Source organism: Poecilia mexicana, unplaced genomic scaffold (genome assembly GCF_051168715.1).
Source record: "Poecilia mexicana isolate PSO_F unplaced genomic scaffold, ASM5116871v1 scaffold_2, whole genome shotgun sequence".
NCBI classification, from domain to species: Eukaryota; Metazoa; Chordata; class Actinopteri; order Cyprinodontiformes; family Poeciliidae; genus Poecilia; species Poecilia mexicana.
In genome coordinates this window covers 22,575,997-22,597,075 of record NW_028263371.1, presented here as the reverse complement: position 1 = coordinate 22,597,075, position 21,079 = coordinate 22,575,997, and the positions used below count along the sequence as shown (strand labels likewise).

Sequence of the window (21,079 nt, the reverse complement as noted above, 5' to 3'; positions counted from 1 at the left end):
GCCAGACGCAGCGGTGAAACCGAACCCTGCAGACACCCAACACCTGAGAGAGGAAACTCCACAGTGGGTCTGCTGTCTGAGTGAGCGACCCGGAGAGCTTCAGGCTGGAGTTCTGCTCTACATCAACCAGAGCCGGTTGCCTAGCAACGGAGGTAAAACAAAACCCCAACGGTGATGGCTGGGACCGCACAGTTTTTAATCTGTATTCTGACAAACTATATGTTAAAAAAGTTTGTCAGGGTCATCAAATGCAGAGACAGTTTTATTATTATTATTATTATTATTATTATTATTATTATTATTATAAATCTATTAAAATGTCATTTTATTAATTAATTCTGTCACAAACTGACCGTTGAGGGAGATCAGATCCTGATGTGAACCAACATGAACTTGAGTTTGACTGGGACCAGTCAGTCCAGTCACTTCACACTCCAGGGCTACCTGTGGAGAACCACCAGGCTCTGGGCTTGGTCCAATTGCATTGAATTAACACACACATATATGTATAGTAAAGACTGATTACAGGCCAGGACTCCAATTTTTGGGGGTACCATCAGATTTAAAAATAATAATAATTGGATATTTATTTACAAATATTCTACTCTGTATAAGAATCATAAGTCCATATCAGGTGAGTTGAAAAAACTGAATTAAATTTAAGGTATTTGCAGTTACATTGAGCTCAAACACCAGAAAATATATTTAATCTTCTAACTAGGGCCTAAACTGATAAACTGATCCATTATGGATTATCGGTGATGGACGTCCTCATCCACCTCTAGAGGTTTCACACTATTTGAAAAACCTTCAAATTTTACACTTATCTTCTCACTAAAATGCGTTCCTGTATGTTTTTCAGACTTATTGCAGTGACCTCTGACCTCTGCCACTGCTTCTAATGTTGTAAGATTAAGGAGCTGCAGGCCAAATCTCCTGGTATCTTCAGAGCCAGAAGTGTCAGAAAAAGTCCTGACAGTATTGCTGTGTATTATCCACTCAGCTGTGGAGTCTGGATATCATGACCGCGTCCTGAAACGGACGTGATGTAACATGTAATTCACTCTGTGGGAAAGATTTTCAGTTCATCCAAGTTCATCTTCAAATGGAAACTACATTTTGTTTGTTGTTCAGGAGCTTTAGTTGGTTAAATGTTGAAAAGCATCAGCTATATTCCTTTTTCAAAGGCGCCATTATTTAAAGGAACTTAAGGGGGCTTATTGGAGCTGATTGAAGAAAAGACTCCATGTTTGGTTATTTTAGACCCACATCAGGCCCTTAATGTGGCCATTTAAGCTCCTGCATTAAATATCCTGCATTAAACATCATTACACTCCAAAACAAGGCGAGTTCTGGTGTCCCTCAAGGATGAGTTCTTGGCTCCCTTTTTTTTCTAAATTTACATTCTGACTTTAAACTGTGTGTGTGCTGATATTTACAGTTTGTCTTTCTAAAATCAAATGCTAAGTGTGCTAGTTTTACAGATTTATTGTCATTGACTCTGCTTGAAGTTTTGTTTTGTCTTTGTCTTGCAGCCTTGTCTTCTCTTCTAAGACAAATTTCTCCCACAGGAGACAAATGATTTTACCTTATTTTTTTTATTTTAAAAGTGTTATTATGCACATATCAAGTGGAAACATTCATAAAGACTGCAGAACAATTGTTTAATTTGCAGAAGTTTCAATAAGATGTTTAAAACTCTTTTAGAAAGTTGTTGCAAAGACTTGACAATTTATAGAAAAAAAAATCCATCACTTGCAACTTTGAAGTTTTATTGATTGAAATGTGAGATCTTTCTCTCTTTAAACATCACTAGACTTCTCTAACCTTTCTGTAACTAAACAATGTTAAAGAGAAATAAAGCAGGACATAAACACGCAATCAATGAAATCTGTCCAGAGCTTTTAATTCTCAGCTCCTGTCCCAGTTTCCTTCAATCTCTTAAAGCTCTCCTCTCTAACCCCTCCCACATCGCGCCTGGAGCGCCGGCTGACTGCCTGCCTGGTGAATAATTGACGAGCTCTCCCTCCTCTTTTCCATCCTCTGCCATTGTCGCGTCGCTCGTCGGGTTCTCCGGGCCGTGACAGGCTGCCCTCCCCCGCCTCCATCACGTCCAGTTTCCACCTGCTGCTGGCCGGATGGTGACAAACACACCGGGAGCAGCTGCTGGTAAGACCCGAGGATTGTTTTATTGTTTCTGGGGAACAGAGGGTGGAAAACAGACGCATCAGGATTTTTTTTTATGTTTTATCTTTAATTGTTGATGAATTCTGGGTATGAATTGTTAGGTCTGTAAGATCTGCATCTCATTTAAACAATTTCTTGTCTTCCCTAAAGTTTTCTAAGAAAACTTGAACCTGTAGATAAATAATCAGAATCGTAGCTCAGAAAGTCATTTTTCTTGTTTTTCTAATCTATATCATCAATTTATTCCTTTATAATTCTGTCGGGTTTCTGTCATAACTCTGAAACTCATCTGAACGCTTCTTTCAAATGTTTTTACCTCGTAATTCAGTAAAATCAGAGAGAAGCTGGAGATGGATTATGGTTGAAGTTGATCATTTTCTGGTTAAATAACTTGTTACTTCCTGCAGATAAACTCAAACAATACAGAATGTTTTCACTCTGTCTCCATTTTAATGAGGTAAAAGAACAAACATGTTGTCATCATCTGGTTGGAAATAACATCTCATATTACAGATGGACATTGATTTTCACATTTTCTCTCCAATTTTATTAAGATCCAGACAGTTCGCTGGCTGTTTCATTGAATTTTTATTGTTCTGAAAGATTTTTGCTCGGTCTACAGATAGATCATCATCATAAGAAATCACTGTATCATCTGCAAATCGACAAACTTTCTATCTAAAATGCTGCTTAGAATCATTGACTGCAGAAACTCGGTTTGTTTGTGACTGCAAAGATTTCTTTGTTTGGATTAAGTCACTTTGATCCAGACATCAGGAGGGGACGGCTACACAACATTTTAAATTGTCAACAGGACTTAGTTGTGATGAAGTTACTTATTTAATCTGTTTTCTGTCCTAAAGTTTTATGTCTGTCGTTTCAGAGATCTCTCTGGAGTCATGAAGGAGTTCCTGTTTGTCCTCCTGCTGGCCGCCGAGTCGTCCTGCATGTTTCTGAACTGGACGTGTGATCGAAGCTGCGTATGCCATGGAGACCTTAAGTTCACCACCTGCTCACATGACGACCTCACCCAGCTTCCCGTCAAGGTCCCGCCCTCCACCGAACTCCTGGACCTGTCCAACAACCTCATCTCCGTTGTCCCCAAACACGTCTTCAGCAGCAACCGCAAGCTGAGGGTTCTTCTGCTGCAGAACAACAACATCAGCCTGGTGGAGGACAGCGGCTTCGCCCAGCTGGAGTTCCTGCAGAAGCTGGACCTGAGCTGGAACCGGATCTCCGTTCTCACCGAGGGATTCTCCGTCGGCCTGGCCTTCCTGCGGGAGCTACAGTTGTCCCACAACCAGCTGACCGGCCTGGACAGTCGGAGTTTCCTCCACCTGGACGGCTTGCAGAGGTTAAACCTGACCAACAACAGCATCCAGAGCATAGAGGTGAGGTCGTTCTCCTCCATGAGCAGCCTGCGCCAGCTCCACCTGCAGGACAACCAGCTGACGTCTCTGCGGAGCGGCACCTTCTCCATGCTGCGCTCCCTGGAGGTCCTCAACCTTGCCGGCAACCAGATCCATGAGATGGAATTATTGGTGTTCAACCCGCTCACCAGCATGACCTTACTGAACCTGGCCGATAACCAGCTGTCCACCGTCTGCTTCAAGACCTTCCTGAGCATCCACACCTACAGCACCCACATCCTGCTGCGGGGAAACCCCTGGAACTGCGACTGCGAGCTGCAGAGGGTTTTCAGGAAGCTGCGCAGCATCCAGAGGATCTTCCTGGACGACTACTACAACCTGACCTGCAGGGAGCCGCCCGTCCTGCACAACCACCGGCTGATGGAGGTGGACACTGAGCTGTGCATTGCTGAGACGGTAACCGTGCTCATCATCACCATCACCGTGGTGATAACCGTGCTGGCCGCTATGCTTATGGGCGAGAGGAAGAAGAAGAAGAGGAGGAAGGGGCTGCACTGGACGCAGCAGGGGGAATTTTCGGATGACTCAGATTTCTGAAGCAGCGTGGTTTATTTTCCTGTAAACTTTTGCTGGATGTTCATTTACACCTAAAGTGAAACTCAACGGTGTTCGTTTGCCTTGAACTCTTGCTAGTGGTGGTTTTTACATGGACAAGACCCTCCCTCAGTGGTCTCCTAACCAATCAAAATACAAGAAATCTAAATTCTTGGATGGTCAAAAGGAAGTGCAATCCTGCAGAGAGCCTCTAAAATAATCTCCATATCCAGACAAACTGAACACGCATGACAGGAATAAAAGAAAACTTTCAAAACAGAACTGATAAGATTGGACGATATGGATTTATTTTGTGATATTATTGTGATAACTATAAAAATTATGATAAAAAAAACACTAATTATCTACACAGGATATTGTTCTTGAAAGCATTCTCATTTTATTAGGCTTATTCAGGACACAACTTACTTAAAAAGTGTGATTCATATCACTAGAATTCACTCAGTAACTGCAATTAATCGTACTTTTGAATTGACTCATATTTATTGATATTCCTGTTGAACAAAAAGTGGAGAAAATAGCAAAAATAAAATTTCTGATATGGTCAGTTTTTTTATTTAACATTGCATTTATCATGACAATGACAATCAAAATTCTTATCATGATAAGAATTTTTTTTACAATAAATGATAAACAATAAACGATACAATAAATGCCCACCCCTACAGAAAGGTTTATTATTCTTTTAGCTGGTGCCTGCAACATCTCCCCCACCCAGACCTGCTCTAGTGCCACCCTGGGCAACTGCCTTTATGCTTCATACACGAAAAAACAACTCTGACAAAAAATATGTCTGGTTTTTAACATTTTCAGTTGTTTTCACAAATAAAATCCTAGAAAATAATGAATTAAATTTGTAATCTTCTACCTTTAAAGAGCCTGGTCAACAGTATTTTGTCCTGGATTTTGCTCCATCCATTTTCCCATCGAGCATAACCAGTTTCTCGCAGCATGATACTGCCACCACCAGGTTTCAGGGTGATGTGTGTTAGTTTTTCTCCACACATACAAAGTTTTGACCAGAACAAACATGGTCTTTTGCATTTCAACAATTATTTTCTTTTCGACCAGATTTGTGGAGTTCGTCACTTATCGTTTCCAAACTGGCAGTTTCTCCACTGTTCATTAATTTCTGGACTTCTGAAAACAATAGCGCTGGATTATGTTTAAAGGTATCAAAGTAACATGTGGTGAATATTTCAGTACTCCACAATTCAGACTTCCAGTTTTCCAAAAATCCACTAAAATGCATTCAAGTTTGTGGCTCCACCGTGAAAACTTTCTAAGTTGTATGAGTGGTTTCTGGTTCCCTCTGCTGGTGAAGAGGACTCACTGCAACTAGAGATCATCTGACGTCATGAGGTCATTTGCTTCAAGCAGCGGGGTGTGGTTTGCGGGTTTTCTGCTGGTTTATTACGCCCTCCAGGAACATTTCCTTTTCACAGAAATCAGGAATGGCCACAGACTTGTTTCCACACCTTTGCTTGGAGTCTAAGCCATGTTCTTATGTAGGAGTTAAATACAAATTAAGTTGTGAAATATACGCAAAATTTCTTGAAATAGATCTGTTCACACACTTACAAACATGTATTATTAAGAAACTCACTTTTAGTGATTTAATAACTTAAAGATTTCGGTGATTGTCGTCTGTAAAGAAATATTTAGAAAAAGAACTGGATTTTAAGATTAAGTTAAACTGAATTTGTGTTTTTCTTACACAGTAAAACTAATTTACGGTGTAAATTGCTTGTATTCTCGGAGATACTGACAATAAAAATCCGTTTTGTCTCATTGTGACTCTGTGAAGCTGTCTGTGTGTATTTTGCTTACTATAATTAAATATTCTCCATTGAATCCAGGAGTCTAAAAGCTCAGATATTTACGTAATTTGTCTCTAAGGTTAGTCACAGGAATGCTTTCAGACGTAAATACAAAGGTTAATGGAAGTTTCCCTTTAATTGAGACAGCATAGCCGGTCTTAGGCGTGTCGATCCGAAATTTAAAGCAACAGAAATGAGTTATTGAGACAACCGGATGTAGCTAATTTAAATGCGGTTATGTGTAAAGTTATTACTTTTATTATTCATTTGTGAGCAGTAGATTTAATAATAATTGTCTTAGCTTGTTTTAACGCATTAGTCATGCAGCAATATGCAGCTTTAAATGTTGATTATTTCAAATTTAAATAATCGTAAGTTTTATTTTGAAGGGATTTTACCGGAAATTCTCAGTGCTAGTGGCTAGCTTTGTAGCTGACGTCTGTTTCGGGACAGGTGGATTCTCCGGTTTGACGAGCCACTGTTGTTCTCACAACAAAAGGGATCCGAACCGGAGAAACGCTGTAATTTCTCTACGGAACGCAAACATGGACACGTCACCTTAAATTTAAACAGTTTGCACTCGTTTTTAGTGTTAATTTTAGCGGCTTTTGTGTGAAAACAATGTCCCAGGGAGAACGGAGAAATTCAGGAAAATACTGCGCAGTCACAGTTTAATGGGAGCGGTGACCTGAGCAGGTAAGGAGATCATGAGACTGTCCTTTACTTGTTATTGGGTGCGAATTTAAATGTTTAAACTAGACTTATAAGAGGAGAAAACTTGACATTAAGAGTCACTTCCTGTTTAACCGCCTTATAAATTACTAACCGATCTTTTGTGACAATTTGTCCGTAAATTCGTAGTTTTTTCATTGATTTGAATCGCAACATGTTGAAAATAAATGTTGTTTTACATAAAATGTCAGGTACTTCCGCGTATGACCATCAGTGACAGACAGGCGGTCCTCGGAACAACACAATGGGTCCGAACATCTGGTCCGAGGGCTTTCAAAGGATCCTACCTATTTGAATTTTGTAGGCCCAAATTCAGATCAAAGATCAGAAAACTGACACGGAGTTAGTTTCATGTTTATTTTATTGTTGAGTTGATCTGTGAACCAGAAAAACTTTTTATTTTTAGTTTTTTAACATCCAAATTACATCAGAATCAAATCATTGCCCTAAGAGAATGCATTAAATCTGTTAGTAATACTATGACCATGTTCAGTGAGAAATATTTAAAGAATCTGCTCCACAAGTTTTGCAGATTTTCACCTGTTCTGCCTGGAGGCGGTGGTCAGGCTTCATGTTTGACTGAATGAAGAACGTGAGCACTATTTAAAACTCTGATGATCCTCAAGAGACGGTTATATTTATAATCATATTGTTTTATGTCTGAGCTCATATTGATGTTGATGAATGATTTATCAGCGAGAGACGGATGGAAGACGGCAGATGATCTCCAGAAGGCTTTTAGTTTTCTTGTTGAGTTTTTGCTGGATCTCCAACTCTTCATCATTTGGTTTGTAAATGCCAAAAGTCCAGCCGTTTCTCATTCTCCTCCTCATTTTCTTATCTTCCAGATATGCCAGCTGACGACAAGGTTGCCATCCTGACGGACGATGAGGAGGATCAGAAGAGGAAGTATGTGTTGGCAGAGCCGTTTAACACCCTGTCCATGGCGCAGCAGGAAGGCGTGTCCACGCCGGCGCCGTCCGAGCCGCTGCCGGCGCCTCAGCCTGACCCGGTGGACTGCTGCGAGAGGATGTGCCTCCGCATCAACAGCCACCTGCTCATTTCTAAAGTCTTCTACTTCTTCTTCTACGCCGCCTATGGCTCACTGCACCCCCTGCTGGCGGTCTACTACAAACAGCTCGGCATGTCGGCCAGTCGGAGCGGCCTGCTTGTTGGCATCCGGTACTTTATAGAGTTCTGCAGCGCCCCCTTCTGGGGTGTAGTGGCGGACCGCTTTAAGAAAGGGAAGGTGGTGCTGCTGTTCTCCGTCATGTGTTGGTTGGTCTTTAACTGTGGCATTGGGTTTGTCCAACCAGCGGAGATGAAGTGTGTTTCTATGGCGACGGTTCCCCCACCGACCACCACTGTTCCTCCTGAGAACTTCACCAACCCGAGCAACTCCACCAACCACACCAGAAGCCGGCGGAGCGTCATGGACTTCCCCAGGGTTCCTGAAGTCTTGCTCAGTTCCTTCAGTATTCCCTACAGGCAACAACGAAGCATCGACAACTCGACGTCCATCAACGCCACTGAGGTTGCACCCAACACCACCTTACAGACCACCACCGTCCCCCCGACAACAACCAGCAAGAAGGACTATGAGATCATCTACAACCAGGACCAGGTGGAGAACATCTTCCTGCTGATCCTGCTCGTCATCATTGTGGGCGAGTTCTTCAGCGCGCCCGCCGTGACCATCGTGGACACTGTCACCCTGCAGTACCTGGGGAAGGCCCGCGACCGGTACGGCCTGCAGAGGATGTGGGGGTCCCTGGGCTGGGGCCTGGCCATGCTGGCGGTGGGCATCTGGATCGACCACACGCACATCACCGTCCTGATTGACGGCATTGGCTGCATCCTGCCGGAGTACCGCCTGCACAACTACCGCCTCGCCTTCATCGTCTTCGGCGTGCTGATGGGTGTGGCCTTTGTCGTGGCGACTCAGTTCTACTTTGAGAAGGGCGAGGAGTACCGTCAGGAGCTGCCGGAGGTGGTGGAGGACTCGGCGAGTGGCCAGGCCTCACCAGACTCCGGCTCGTCGGACCAGACTCCGGCGGTGTCCGAGGCCACCCAGGAGTTCCACTACGGCGACCTGCTCAGGCTGCTGTGCACGGTGCGCTACAGCTCCGTCCTCTTTGTCGCCTGGTTCATGGGCTTCGGCTACGGCTTCGTCTTCAGCTTCCTGTACTGGCACCTGGAGGACCTGGAGGGGACCACCACGCTGTTCGGGGTCTGCTCCATCCTCAGCCACATCTCCGAACTCGGAGCTTACTTCACCAGCCACAAGTTCATTGAGCTTGTTGGTCACGTCAGGTAAAAAATGGTCAACTTTTAACAGTTTTAACTCAATCTGTGTCCGATTGACAATTTTTATGCTACAGAGTCTGAAAATCCAACACTTTAGCCGTCAAATCAATGCCGTCTGGAATCACATCCCTCTGTTAATGACCGAAAATCCCAACAATGATGATGGCCTGAAATGATTAATCGTAATTAAGTCAAAAAATTTGGTAACCGATTAATCGTTAGCTGGAGCATACAGACTCAACAAAAGACTAAATGCTGAAAGAACAACAAACACAGAGCAGTAATTAAGATAAAACTACAAAAATATGTAAATTTTGTATTTAAGATGAAAACAAACTTTGTAAATCTGTTCTACCCGAAAGTGACAGTTTTAACTTCTCCAGGTTCATATTTATCACCACCCGTCTGGACAGTCTTAAATTTGAGTGGATGAAGAAAGCAAAGCAAAATATTTACTTTTATTTAAAGTGAGTTTTTTTTTTTGGGAAGAAAAAGGTAATTTATGCTGGAGGATCTGGAGGAAAACGATGCAGCTGATTGTTGGAATTTCACAGACCGGTTCTCCAAACACTGGATGATTTTTAGATTTTTCTTCAGGTTAGTTTACCTGCTGCTTCTGGAAAAGCATGTTCTGTTCTGGTTGGTGGTAATGAACACGTCTGCCTGATATTCAGTCCTGATGTGGAGAGATTCCCCACAGTGAGTGAGCCGTTGGCGGCGGCAGCGCGGCTCCAGCAGCATCAGAACGCGGTTTTGTTCTGTGGCCGAACGCAGAGACAAAGCTGCCATTGATGCTCCGGCTTTCCGTCCAGCAGGGACATCTGAGAGCGACGGGTTGGATTTCAGACTGCAGCTCTCAGAACCGGGCCGTGGTTCTGCTCTGCTCTCTGGACCGGGTTTATAATAAGACGTTGAAATGATGAGGAAGTAACCTAATAAAACCCAGAAGCTCTGCTGAGCGACGCTGAAGAGACTCAGGTTAATCAATAACTGAAGGAAGCAGCAGCAGTACATGACCTGCTCTCTGTTTGTTTTCAAGCTGCACATTTCTGTGTAATTAATGTCACATTTCTCCCATTTAGTTATGATTTTAATGTTTGTTTATTTTAGTAATCAATTATTCTGATGATAAATCAATTAATAGGATAAAAAATAGACACTTTCTACAGATTTTACAAGTGAAATCATCTTTTATACAGTATTAAAAAAAGCAAATCCTTTTTTTAGTGAGAAAATAAACATTTTATTGCCTAAAATGCAATAACATGGCTTTCCTTTAGTGTTAGCTTGATCATTTGTACATTTAGTTTTTTTTAGTTTTTTTTACAGAAATTAAACTTATGCCACTTCGTTTTTTTTTTTTTTATCTTAAATGTAAATATGTATGTTTAGGCTTTATTAATGATCTGAGTTTCTCAGCAAATAATCCAGTGACCATTAATCAATTACAAAATTAGTTGACGATTGTTTTAGTAGTCGATTAATCACAATTAATCAGATTAATCGTTTCATTCCTCGTGTTCAGTTTGTCGGCAGCAGTTATTAGATTGTATTTGTGAAAGTTCACCTGAGGACCCGGCTGCAGTTTCAGTACCGCCTGTAGACGTTACCACGACAACAAAGTTTGTCCAAACACGATTTCTGAGATTGTACTTCAAAAGCGTGTTTCTGATTCAGCAGCTCCTCTGAGTGGAAATCTGAAACCAACATGAGGTTCAGTCAGAGCCGGTTAGATGAAGCAAAGCTGCTGTCAGCAGAATTTCCGGACGCAGTTAGAAACAGAAACTTCACCTCGGTTTCCTCCCTGCACCTCCTCTGGCCTCTATGAGCAGAAACGATGGAGCCGGACTGAAAAGGTCACGTCAGGAGCAGGAAACACGTTTCTACTCCTCCTCACTTCACAGCTTCAGTTCAAAGTGAAATATTCATAAAACATTTGTATAGAAGCAGTCAGCATGTGATGACAGTGGGGAGAAACATGAAACAGAACCAGGCTCATCCGTTCAACATGCAGCTACTCCTGAGAAAAATTAGCATTTCACTGTAAAAGCACCAAATTTTACCTCTTTTTTTGGTCTTGTTTCTAGTGCAAATATCTTAGTACAGCTGAAAAATGAAAACTAGCTGACAAGTAACTTTTCTGGAAGATATGGGAGCTTGTTTTGAGTCAACAATTCCTTAATACATATAAAAAAAATACTAGTTCAACTGGTAGATTATTTATATTTCAGTGTTATAGTGAATTAGAGGAAATTGTACCTTTTTTATTATTATTATTGAGTAATTTAAAAAATCATGTTTTTGCTGAAACAAGTTGTATTTGCAGTAGAATCTAGACCAGTAATGTTTTGCAGTGTTCAGATAAACTGTTTGAGTCATTTTTAATTTCTGATTGAGTAAATTGCAGAAAAATTACAAAAAGTTTACACTTATCTAGACTTTTTTTTTTTTTTTTTACTTTCACAGCTCAATTGGAAGTTTTGTTTTTGCAGCATAATCGGATTGAGAGTGCAGTTGTAATTGTTGATGTTTTTACTCTCCTGTCAGTGAAAAGCTCATCTTGACCTCGGTGGGGCTCCAGATCAGAGTTTATTGGTGCTATAAAACAAACACTGGGTCCAGAGTGTCTGTCAGCTGTTGACTCTGAATCAGATCCGCTTGTTTGCCGTCTGTCCCATGTTACCTGGTTTTACAGCCGCATGTTTGTATGAACTGTGGTTTGTTCATGAAGGTCTTGATTGAAATAGAAAGCGTCACGTGCTTCTGATTATGAAGACGCCTGTCATCTGTGTGTGTGTGTGTGTTTGCAATAAAACCTCCATGAACAAACAGTGAAATAATCCCATCATGAGCTGCAGGATGTGATGGGTGTGAACCAGTGAGCGGGTCTGTGAGTCACTCCGTCTGTCTGTCTGTCTCCCTCAGGGTTCTGTACATCGGCCTGGCCTGCAACACGGCGCGCTACCTGTACATCTCCTACCTGGAGAACGCCTGGATCGTCCTGCCCATGGAGGTCCTGCAGGGTGAGTCGGGGCGGGATCAGCCTGTGTTTACCCAACAGGACGTTGATCAGGCGGTGACTTGATCAACAGCAGCGAAGCAGGATCTTGTCAGGGAGCAGAAAGCAGACACGCCTCATGGGAGCAGACGCTGAGGCAACATCAGTTTACACAGTTTACACAGCTCATTTACGTTTAAAGAGACAGAACCCTAAAACAGCTAAAATCTGATTATCTAAGAATGATTTTGTGCTAAAAAAATGTAATGAACATATTTTCTGTCCTAACCTGTTTAAGGATACGGAGTAGGTCAGCTTTAAAGTTTGAAGTTGATAGACGTATAGAAGGGAGCTGAAAGCGGTTCCCTGCGGGACGCCACAGGAAGCGACTGGGTGGCGTTCACGTGAGCAACCTGCTCTTAAAGGGCCGCCGTCTCTTTGCGGTGACATGAAGCAGCACGTTCTAACTGTAAACAGGAAGTGGCGCTCACGAGTAACTGAAAAGTTTAACCAGGGGTGTTCAAAGTGTGGCCCACCGTTCATTTGTGGCCCTTGAAACTATTTTGTATGGCCCTTCATCACAATTCAAGAATATCCTAAATTTAGATTGTCAGTTCAGGCAGCAGATGCAGATTTAAAACGATGTCAGGTGCAATTTTCACTGCCTTTGGAAACAGACTCAGAGAATTTGAAATCTTAAAATGGAAAGTGCAACACAAAGTTTCCATCCAGGTTTTTACTTTTAATTTGATTTAATTTCTTAGGAAAAGCACCATGAGCATAAAGTGATGATTACTGAAAATGCAGGCTTTGTTAATCAAACTATCCATGTATAATCAATTAGAAGATAAAATATAATCAACCAGAAAAATGTTGAATTTTGTTTGTTGTTGTTTTTAATCCTGCAAAACCATTTAATGTTTTAAATCTACAATAATTTATAGATATAGCCTATCTGACCACTATGAAAACATAAAATAGTTTATGCAATTATAATTAAGAAAGATGCTAAAAAGTTCGTGAATTCTAGACTTGCTGTTTCTGGCCTCCGTGCCTAAACGTTTGGCCCGTTCTGGTGTGATCAGTACTGGTCCTTGAACCCGTTTAGTGACCGTCCGGTCCGTCTGCTGTGTTTCCAGGAGTGACCCACGCCTCGGTCTGGGCCGCCTGCATCTCCTTCCTGAGCGCCGCCGTCCCCCCGGCGCTCAGGACGTCGGCTCAGGGGATCCTGCAGGGCCTCCATCTGGGCCTGGGCCGGGGCTGCGGCGCCATGGTGGGCGGCGTGTTCGTCAGCTACTTTGGTAAGAGACTCTGACCGCGTGGAAGTGACCGATCAGAGATGTGATGGATTTAACTGTTGATTTGCTTCCTGCAGGCGCCGCGGCCACGTTCAGAGGAATCGGCATGGCCTCCCTGGTCATCCTCCTCGTCTTCTCCTTCATCCAGTGTCTGACTGGAGAGATCGAAGGAAAAGGTGAGAGAAGAAATGACACATTTAAACAAAAAGTCAGGGTTTGTACAGGTGCTTGAAATCCTTGAAAACGCTTCAATTTCAAGTAGAAATTCAAACTGCACAGATTGGTAATAAAGTGAAATCTATCGTTTGATTAATAACCTACATTTGGAAAACATTTAGAGATACTTAAATATAATAAAACACATTTTTATTACTGTCTGAAGTTAAATCAGATGAAACTTTTCTTATTTTTAGTCAGTTAGAATCACTAAAATTATATGTATTTGATAAATGACAGAAAATATGGAAAGAGAAAAGATTTTTTTTGTACATTTTTCAAACCAGAATATACAGAATAATAGAATATTACCACAAAATATTAAGAATAGTAATAAACTCTTTATTGGGTTTATTTTTTGTTTTTTATACTGTGGTGCTGGAAAGGTTTGAAAACTTACCTTGAAAATGCTTGAAACGTGTTTGAATTTTACTGTGAGAAAATGTAGAAACTGTAAAATATAACAAACATGTTGCAGACAAAAGGAAAGTACAGCAAACATGTTTGGAAAGGTTAAAGGACAAAGCATCCTTTTGTAAAAAAATGTTTACTTTCTACAAACCGTGTTTGCAGAAAACTGATTTTAAGTGAATCAGAGGCGATTTTAAGATGTTTTTTCTGTTAATATTTTCACAACATAACTGTAAACATGCTGTTTTTTTTTTTCTTCAGAGGACAGGATTCTGGCGGAGAACATCCCGGTTCCCTCCAGCCCGGTCCCCATCGCCACCATCGACCTGGTCCAGAGCCAGAGCGCCCCCGGCAGCCCGGTGGCGCCTCGGCCGGTCGCCACGGCGCCCGTCAGGAAAACCAAACACCAGGAGGACCAGGAGGACGTGACCAGGCCGGCCTGGGTGCTCTCCGGCGCCCCCTGGGTCACCATCGCCTTCGCGCTGGTTCAGATCAGAGAGATGATGAACATGAAGAAGAGAGCCCCCCCTGCACAAAATCAGCCACTGCAGGTGAACACCAACACAGTGTTCAGCACATCAGCCAGACACCAGAGTGTATTCACCATAAAACTGAAGCCAGACAAGAGAAAGATGCCAGTTAAACTTCATATAGAACAATAATATTTAATAAACTACATGCAGTGGTAGTTAGGGTGATGTCTGTATGTCTGTCCAAATGATGAACAATAAAGTCTTTTAATTAAAGACCTAAAACCTTCTGTTACCTCCAGCTGCATGTTTGTTTCATTCACTGATGCTAATTTCATTTATTTGAGGATTAAGTGAACATAAAGAGCTAAAGTTTGTAAATCAGACTTTAGCTAAAATTTGAGGATTGTTTTTAGTTCTCAGCCTGATAGAAACAGAACATGAAGTTTCTTCTATTTAGTTTCTACATTTATTCATGAAACTCCTGACATCTTGGATCTTTATTTTATTTCAGTCTTTCCTTCTTGTTCTGTGAATTATCCTGTTTTTAACTTTTTGTTTTCCACTAAACCTTCATCTCTGTTATCTACTAATGCATCTGTTGCTACAGAAACACTTTCACCTTTTAATCACATTACCGCCACAAACTTCATGGTATTTCATCAGTAACAGACCATCAGGAAATGATTTGTAACCAGAAATCTGAAAAGTGTGGTGTACATTTGTATTCTGCCCTCATTAACCAGTTCCTCCCCCAAAATAAAAAACAAACTGACTTCAAATCAGGATATCCACACACATCCTTAAAGTCTTCAATTTATGTATTTAAAATCACGGACTTAAAAGGTCAAGAAAATAAATAAATTTAAGTTGGCCTTAAATACATTAGGTCTTAGGTCTGGTTTATTCTATTTAAAAAAATTCCTTAAAGCAAATAAACCTTAAATTGTTTCTAATACCAGAAAGTTTTGATTCAGGGAGTTGAATGTGACTCTGAGAACCTGATAAAACCCAGAAGTTTGTGGTGTTATGCTAACTTCTGTAGCAGCAGAGCTAACGTAGCCACTGTGTGACTGTTTCCATGTTGATGTTTGTTTTCTTCATGGTTTAATTTTCACTAACCAGACTCTTCCTCCTCTCATCGGCCGCCTGCTCAAACTGCAGAAAGGTGAGGCATGTTGGTGGAAAACTACCGTGTGCAGGGTGGTGGCGGGCTGACGCGTGTGTGTGTGTGTGTGTGTGGGTGTGTCCCTGCATGCAAACGTCTAACACATCTGATTGATGATGTCATGTCTGAGGTACGCCTTCATGTTTTACTGCCTGCTGACGTCAGGATTGGTTAGCGTTAGCATTTTTCTTGCTGCTGCTCAGGCAGTCAGTTGCTCATCGTTCTGTCTGTGAAGCATCTTCAGCATACCAGAAATGCTGAGTCAGCACTAAGTTCATATGAAACGGAGCAAAACCAGGCAAACAAGACCTGGAGCGCTGGGTGAGGTCATGACGAGGATGCGGAGACGAAAGCTAAAAGAACAATGAGCTGTTCAAAAATAAAGCAGAACTAATTATGTAATAGCAGAAAATAACTGAAGGGAGTGCGGCTCATGAGAAAACATAAAAAAACAAAATTACAAACAGGAACTGCTCACCAAGGAGCTTTTTGTTGCTTTAAGTCGCCTCCGCCAGAGAACAAGAGGAGGATTTAAACTGGTTCAGGAGAAACGACCTATTTAAACTAAACATATTTCACAAAACAGGAACCATCTTAAAGAAAAAACATGAACCAGACTAGAGCTGAATCGATTAATCACGATTAATCGATTACTGAAACAATCAACTAATTTTGCAATCGATTAATCGTTAACTGGAAATTTAAAAAAAATGCTTAGTTACTGTCCTCAAAGCTGTAATTAAGCCCAAACTGGACGAAAATAATAAACATATTGCATTAAACATGAAAAACATTTTCATCAATAAATCTGTTCAACACAGAAATCTTCAAGTGTTATAGTTTTAGCTACATGTAAGAAATTGAATTATTTGCATCTTATAATGTAATTATAATATAAAAAAAGGCTTCAAATGAAAAATATGCAGAATGTGAACATCTACTATTCAATTAATCACCAGAATAATCTATCAATTGTCAGAATAATTAATTAAAATAATTGTTCCAACCTTTAATATTTATTTTCTAAATATGTTGAGAACAAAGACAAACCAAAGTCAAATTTGTTGTTTTGAACAGAAAACTGGTTCTGATTCTCTTGAGGTGACACATCCTGCTTCAAGGCAGAAATTCCAGTTCCATGATGCTTCCACCACCGTGCTTCTCTGTGGTTCTCTAGTGGTTTGCACCAAGCAGCCTTATTGAAGTCATAACAGTAAAGTTATGATACACATCCATTCGTTTTCTAACACCCTTGTCCCTACTGGGGTCAGGAGGTGCTGGTGCCTCTCCAGCCAACGTTCCGGGTGAGAGGTGGGGTCACCCTGGACAGGTTGCCAGTCTGTCGCAGGGCAACACAGAGACACACAGGACAAACAACCATGCACACACACTCACTCACACCTAGGGAGAATTTATAGAGGCCAATTAACCTGACAGTCATGTTTTTGGATTGTGGGAGGAAGCCGGAGTACCCAGAGAGAACCCACAGGGAGAACATGCAAACTCCATGCAGAAAGACCTCCGGCCGAGAATCGAACCAGAACCTTCTTGCATGGCAACACCAACTGCGCCACTGTGCAGCCCACACTTCAGATTTGTTTTTGCTTTTTTAATTCTGAAGTTTAGATTATTTTCTACCGAACAGTGAAAGTTATAAACACACAACGGTTAAAAAAGGGAAGAAAAACTATATTTTATTTGATTTCTTGGCTCATTTTCACCAGGTTTGTCCAAACCTGAACATGACTGACTGTGATTTAGTTAAAGAAGAAACAAAGAAGGTAAAAACCCAAAACCGTCCCATTAAAAGCTTTTTGGGTCTTAAAATGTTCTATAAAGTTACTAAATTAATACAGAATAAGGAAAAAATAGAAATAAGCGCAATGAAAAAAGTGATGGAAAATAAAAACAATTCTAAATGCAAAAAAAAAAAAATTGCGAAATGAATAAAAAAGGTAAATAATAATTACAAGATTGGAAATTAGATGGACAAACAATAGTGGTAAGTTTATTGGTTTTTGAGAGGGCAAACTTGTATTATCACTATATTACGATATTATCATTTATCGTAATTTCTGGGATCATTTATCATCACTCGGTATTATTGGTAGTTAATAATAATCCAATAATTAGTGAATCTGCAGCATGTTTGGGTCTGAATGGCTGGAATGAATCAGGTTGTCTGATTGTGATGAACGGAGCTGAAATGCCCCTCAGATCCTACTCATCATCATGTGATGAAGGCCTGTTGGGGCAGATTGAGTGATGGTTTGGTGCTGGATTATTTACCCGGTCTCAGTTGGATTGTGTTGTGTTCTTCCAGGTAGACGGGTTCAAGTAGCTGCTGGTTTGTTTTTTTTCCCTTGTTTTTGCTCTGGCGCCCCCTGCAGGAAGCGCCCACCTTCCAGCCGCCGTCATCCTGTTTTCCTCTCATTGCCAGGCTCCTAGCGGCCCGGCGGCGGCCGAGTACGAGGCGGTGGCCACGTCCCAGGGAGAGCAGAGCCAGGAGCCGGACCCCATCAGCCCGGATCCTCCTGAATGAAGTGTTAAACCTCATCACCAGACTTTAAACACTGTATTTATATATTTATGTAAAATCTCACGGTCCAGGAAATGCCTGGAAACTTAAGTTATTGGAGGTTTTTCTCTTTTCGTTCAGTTTTTCCAGCAGTAACTTGAAGCGGAGGTGCTTGTTGTGGTTTAAACTCCTGCAGGTGAATAAATCCAACGCACCTTCTCCTCCCTGTGCACTGTATTTACTGCCGCTGGACTGTGAAGGAAATGTGCTTCTTCCTGGAAGATGTTTCAGTAAATTCATCTGGGTCGTATTCAACGTTTAAAAGAAGTGATGAAAAGAGAATTAACGGTTTTGTTTTCCTGCAGACTGGCTGCTAGAAACAGCAAACTGGTTTCAACCTACTGGTTCTATAAATCTGTTCTTCATCATGGATACTAACTTAATACTTTATATGGCTTTGTTCTTTTTTGATAATAAATAATGTGAGGACTGACGTTTAACCACTGATGAAGCATTAATTTAACTCAGTTTGGCTGCAGGCCTGAAAGTAATCTTTAAAAATGAGCAGAAATGTTAAAAAGTTGCAGTTGTTTTAAGGTTTGATGTCTGGATAGAAGAAAAACGAGATCAAAAATAGTTGATACTTGCCAGTAGTCCCCATCTTACCTGCAGTAGTCATGTTTATCAGTGTGCAGAACAACTTCATGTCGCTAACATGTCAGCAGATTGATAATTTATGGTTATAGATTATCGTTAATCTGTTCATTTGCATCATTTCGTATAGATGAACCGACAGGAACGTAAATCTGACCAGGATGTTTCAGCCTGTGGTGATTTTACACTTTACTGAGTTAAAATGAAAAACACTTTGTGCTTTTTATAACCTGGGGTTCTTGTGAGTAGCTTTGAGTCGTCACTATTTTACCTGCTGCAAACTCAGATTTTATCAGTTCATTCCTGATTTAAATTATCCTAAAGGAGGAGGAAGACTGCTGGCTGCTTTTAACCTCATTAATTAAATCAAACTGAAAGATTTTTAAACATTTACATGTTTGGACCGAAGCTGTGCTGAATCCATCCTCACTGTGATCCTTACAGGTATTTTCTAGCATATTTCCGCATTGTAAATGAAGTAAACTGTGGATAGAAAACAAAAGAAAGGTTAATTAATTTTGTTTTTTGGAGGAAAAGTGCCTGAGCTGAGTTTTTATAGGACAAATAACAGTTTAGTGAAAAATAAATCAAATTTTGTGGCAAAACATTTAAAAAAAATTATTAAATATGAGCAGAAATGCCTCTAAAATCAGATTTTTATGCATCCAGACCTGCAAAAAACATCAGCTAATAATCAAACTGAGTTTTTCAGAGTTCATCACTTCTTTTAATTTTTTTTTTTTTGCCTTTGTAGACAAAGACTGATGTTTATTTTCTGCATGTTTGTATATAAAAGCACACCGGAGGAGCTGTGAAGAAGAAGTGCCTCTTTTTTATTTAAAGCTTCTTACTGTAAGTCAGGAGAAGCAGAGACCTTTACTGTTTCACTCCCACTGAGAGATCTGCGTCTTTAACGCAGACGCTTTCCAATATTCTCATCCTGCAGACAAACGCAGCTTCCTGTTTGATTTTCATGCCAAATGATTCCCAGTATTCAGCGTTTCTGTGGAGGAAAGCCTTAAGATGAAGACTGTTTACTTTCTTGGTGTACAGAAGAATAAAAAACATTTTAAAACTCTGGTTTTGACTCAGTTTTTTTCTGTTACTCTTATTTGCGGAAATGTTTTTAATCCATGCATGATGTGTAGCTTTTTCAGATACATATTTTTGCAAATCCTCATCAAAAATAAACTTTTTGCATCCACAAGGGTCCAATTCATGCACTCCGATGAAATAGTTAGTCCACAACAAGCTTTATGTCTGCAGTCCAAAATCTGCTGCTGAAAACTTTTAAAATTTTCCTTTTTGGATAAAAATTGCAGGAGATTTCAGGGTAAATTTCCAGAGACAAGGCAATAATCAGGCCAGTGGTTAGAAAGTTAAGTGTAACCAAAACACAAATGCCTTTTGCTATTTTTTAATTTTAGTTTTTGGGGGAATGTTCACAGATTCAACCAGAAAAATGAAAAATGTATTTTTTTTTTCTGCGTATCTGGTTTCTGTGACAGGGAAAATAAGTATCAAACACATCCAAGTTGTCAGGAAACACGTGTCTTGCGGAGTTTCAGAAAAGGCTGAAATCAGCCACCAGTCAGAGCTAATTAACACCAGCTGCTTCAGGAACTGATTCCTCCTCTAGAAACCATCAGGCTCCAATCAGAGGTGAGAAACGTAATTAAATCTTAAATCTTTCATAATCAGATGAGCAGATACAGCTTTAAAGAGATGTGAAATAAAATAAACTTATTTGATGTTTATTGGCGGTTGGCAAATGTAAAAGTCTCTCAACGTGCTTCCATACATTTTAATTCAGGCGACCCGGATGTAGTTCTGGTGTGCCGCCACTTGATGGCAGTAGCGCTCTGGAGGCGTCACTGCAGGCCTAAATGGACCCAGTCAGCCTCCCTGTGTGTGTGTGGAGGGTTATTGAGGTCTTGGTGTGCCTGCTGCTGATGGGTGTGTGTGGGAGGACAGTAATAGGCTTCCTCAAAAACTAGACTATGTGCTGTCATAAAAAAAATACAAAAATCAAACCTTCTTGGCACGCTCAGGCTGTCTGATATCCGTGGAGGGAAGCCTTCAGCCCGCTGCTGCAGCTCTGCTCCGCGGTAATGAACACAGTAATGGTGTTGGGTTTCCATCGGAGGTCTTCCTCAGAACAATGCCACACGTTTTAATTCAGGCGACCCGGAAGATCTCTGACATGTGAGGGAGTTACCTCAACATGCTTCCAGTTTGTTAGCGACTGATGCTTCATCTCAACCAACCTGCTGTTTTCACCTTTTTGTCCAGATGTGTGAAAGGAGAAGACATTT

The 21,079-nt window shown here is 41.0% G+C and overlaps 2 protein-coding genes across 4 annotated transcripts; both read left to right on the top strand.

The window, feature by feature from the left end:
* The first annotated feature begins 3,075 nt into the window (after window positions 1–3,075).
* On the top strand, window positions 3,076–5,969 carry LOC106934080 (uncharacterized). The gene has a single exon (XM_015013746.2). It carries the CDS (start codon window positions 3,087–3,089, stop codon window positions 4,152–4,154), a length of 1,068 nt encoding a protein of 355 aa, XP_014869232.2. The 5' UTR covers window positions 3,076–3,086; the 3' UTR covers window positions 4,155–5,969.
* A 463-nt stretch (window positions 5,970–6,432) lies between these two features.
* Window positions 6,433–19,844, top strand: LOC106934089 (major facilitator superfamily domain-containing protein 6-A). Of its 3 annotated transcripts, XM_088003812.1 has the most exons (8): window positions 6,433–6,688; window positions 7,573–9,037; window positions 11,957–12,054; window positions 13,169–13,330; window positions 13,405–13,503; window positions 14,216–14,505; window positions 15,550–15,592; window positions 18,033–18,167. In XM_088003812.1, the coding sequence occupies exons 2-8, from the start codon at window positions 7,575–7,577 to the stop codon at window positions 18,038–18,040; spliced, it is 2,163 nt and encodes a 720-aa protein (XP_087859938.1). In that variant the 5' UTR covers window positions 6,433–6,688; window positions 7,573–7,574; the 3' UTR covers window positions 18,041–18,167. The 3 variants fall into 3 exon arrangements, with proteins under 3 accessions (XP_087859938.1, XP_087859937.1, XP_014869253.2); XM_088003811.1 differs by lacking the exon at window positions 15,550–15,592 and having other exon boundaries at window positions 18,033–19,844; XM_015013767.2 differs by lacking the exons at window positions 15,550–15,592; window positions 18,033–18,167 and having other exon boundaries at window positions 14,216–14,725.
* The last annotated feature ends 1,235 nt before the right edge of the window (window positions 19,845–21,079 follow it).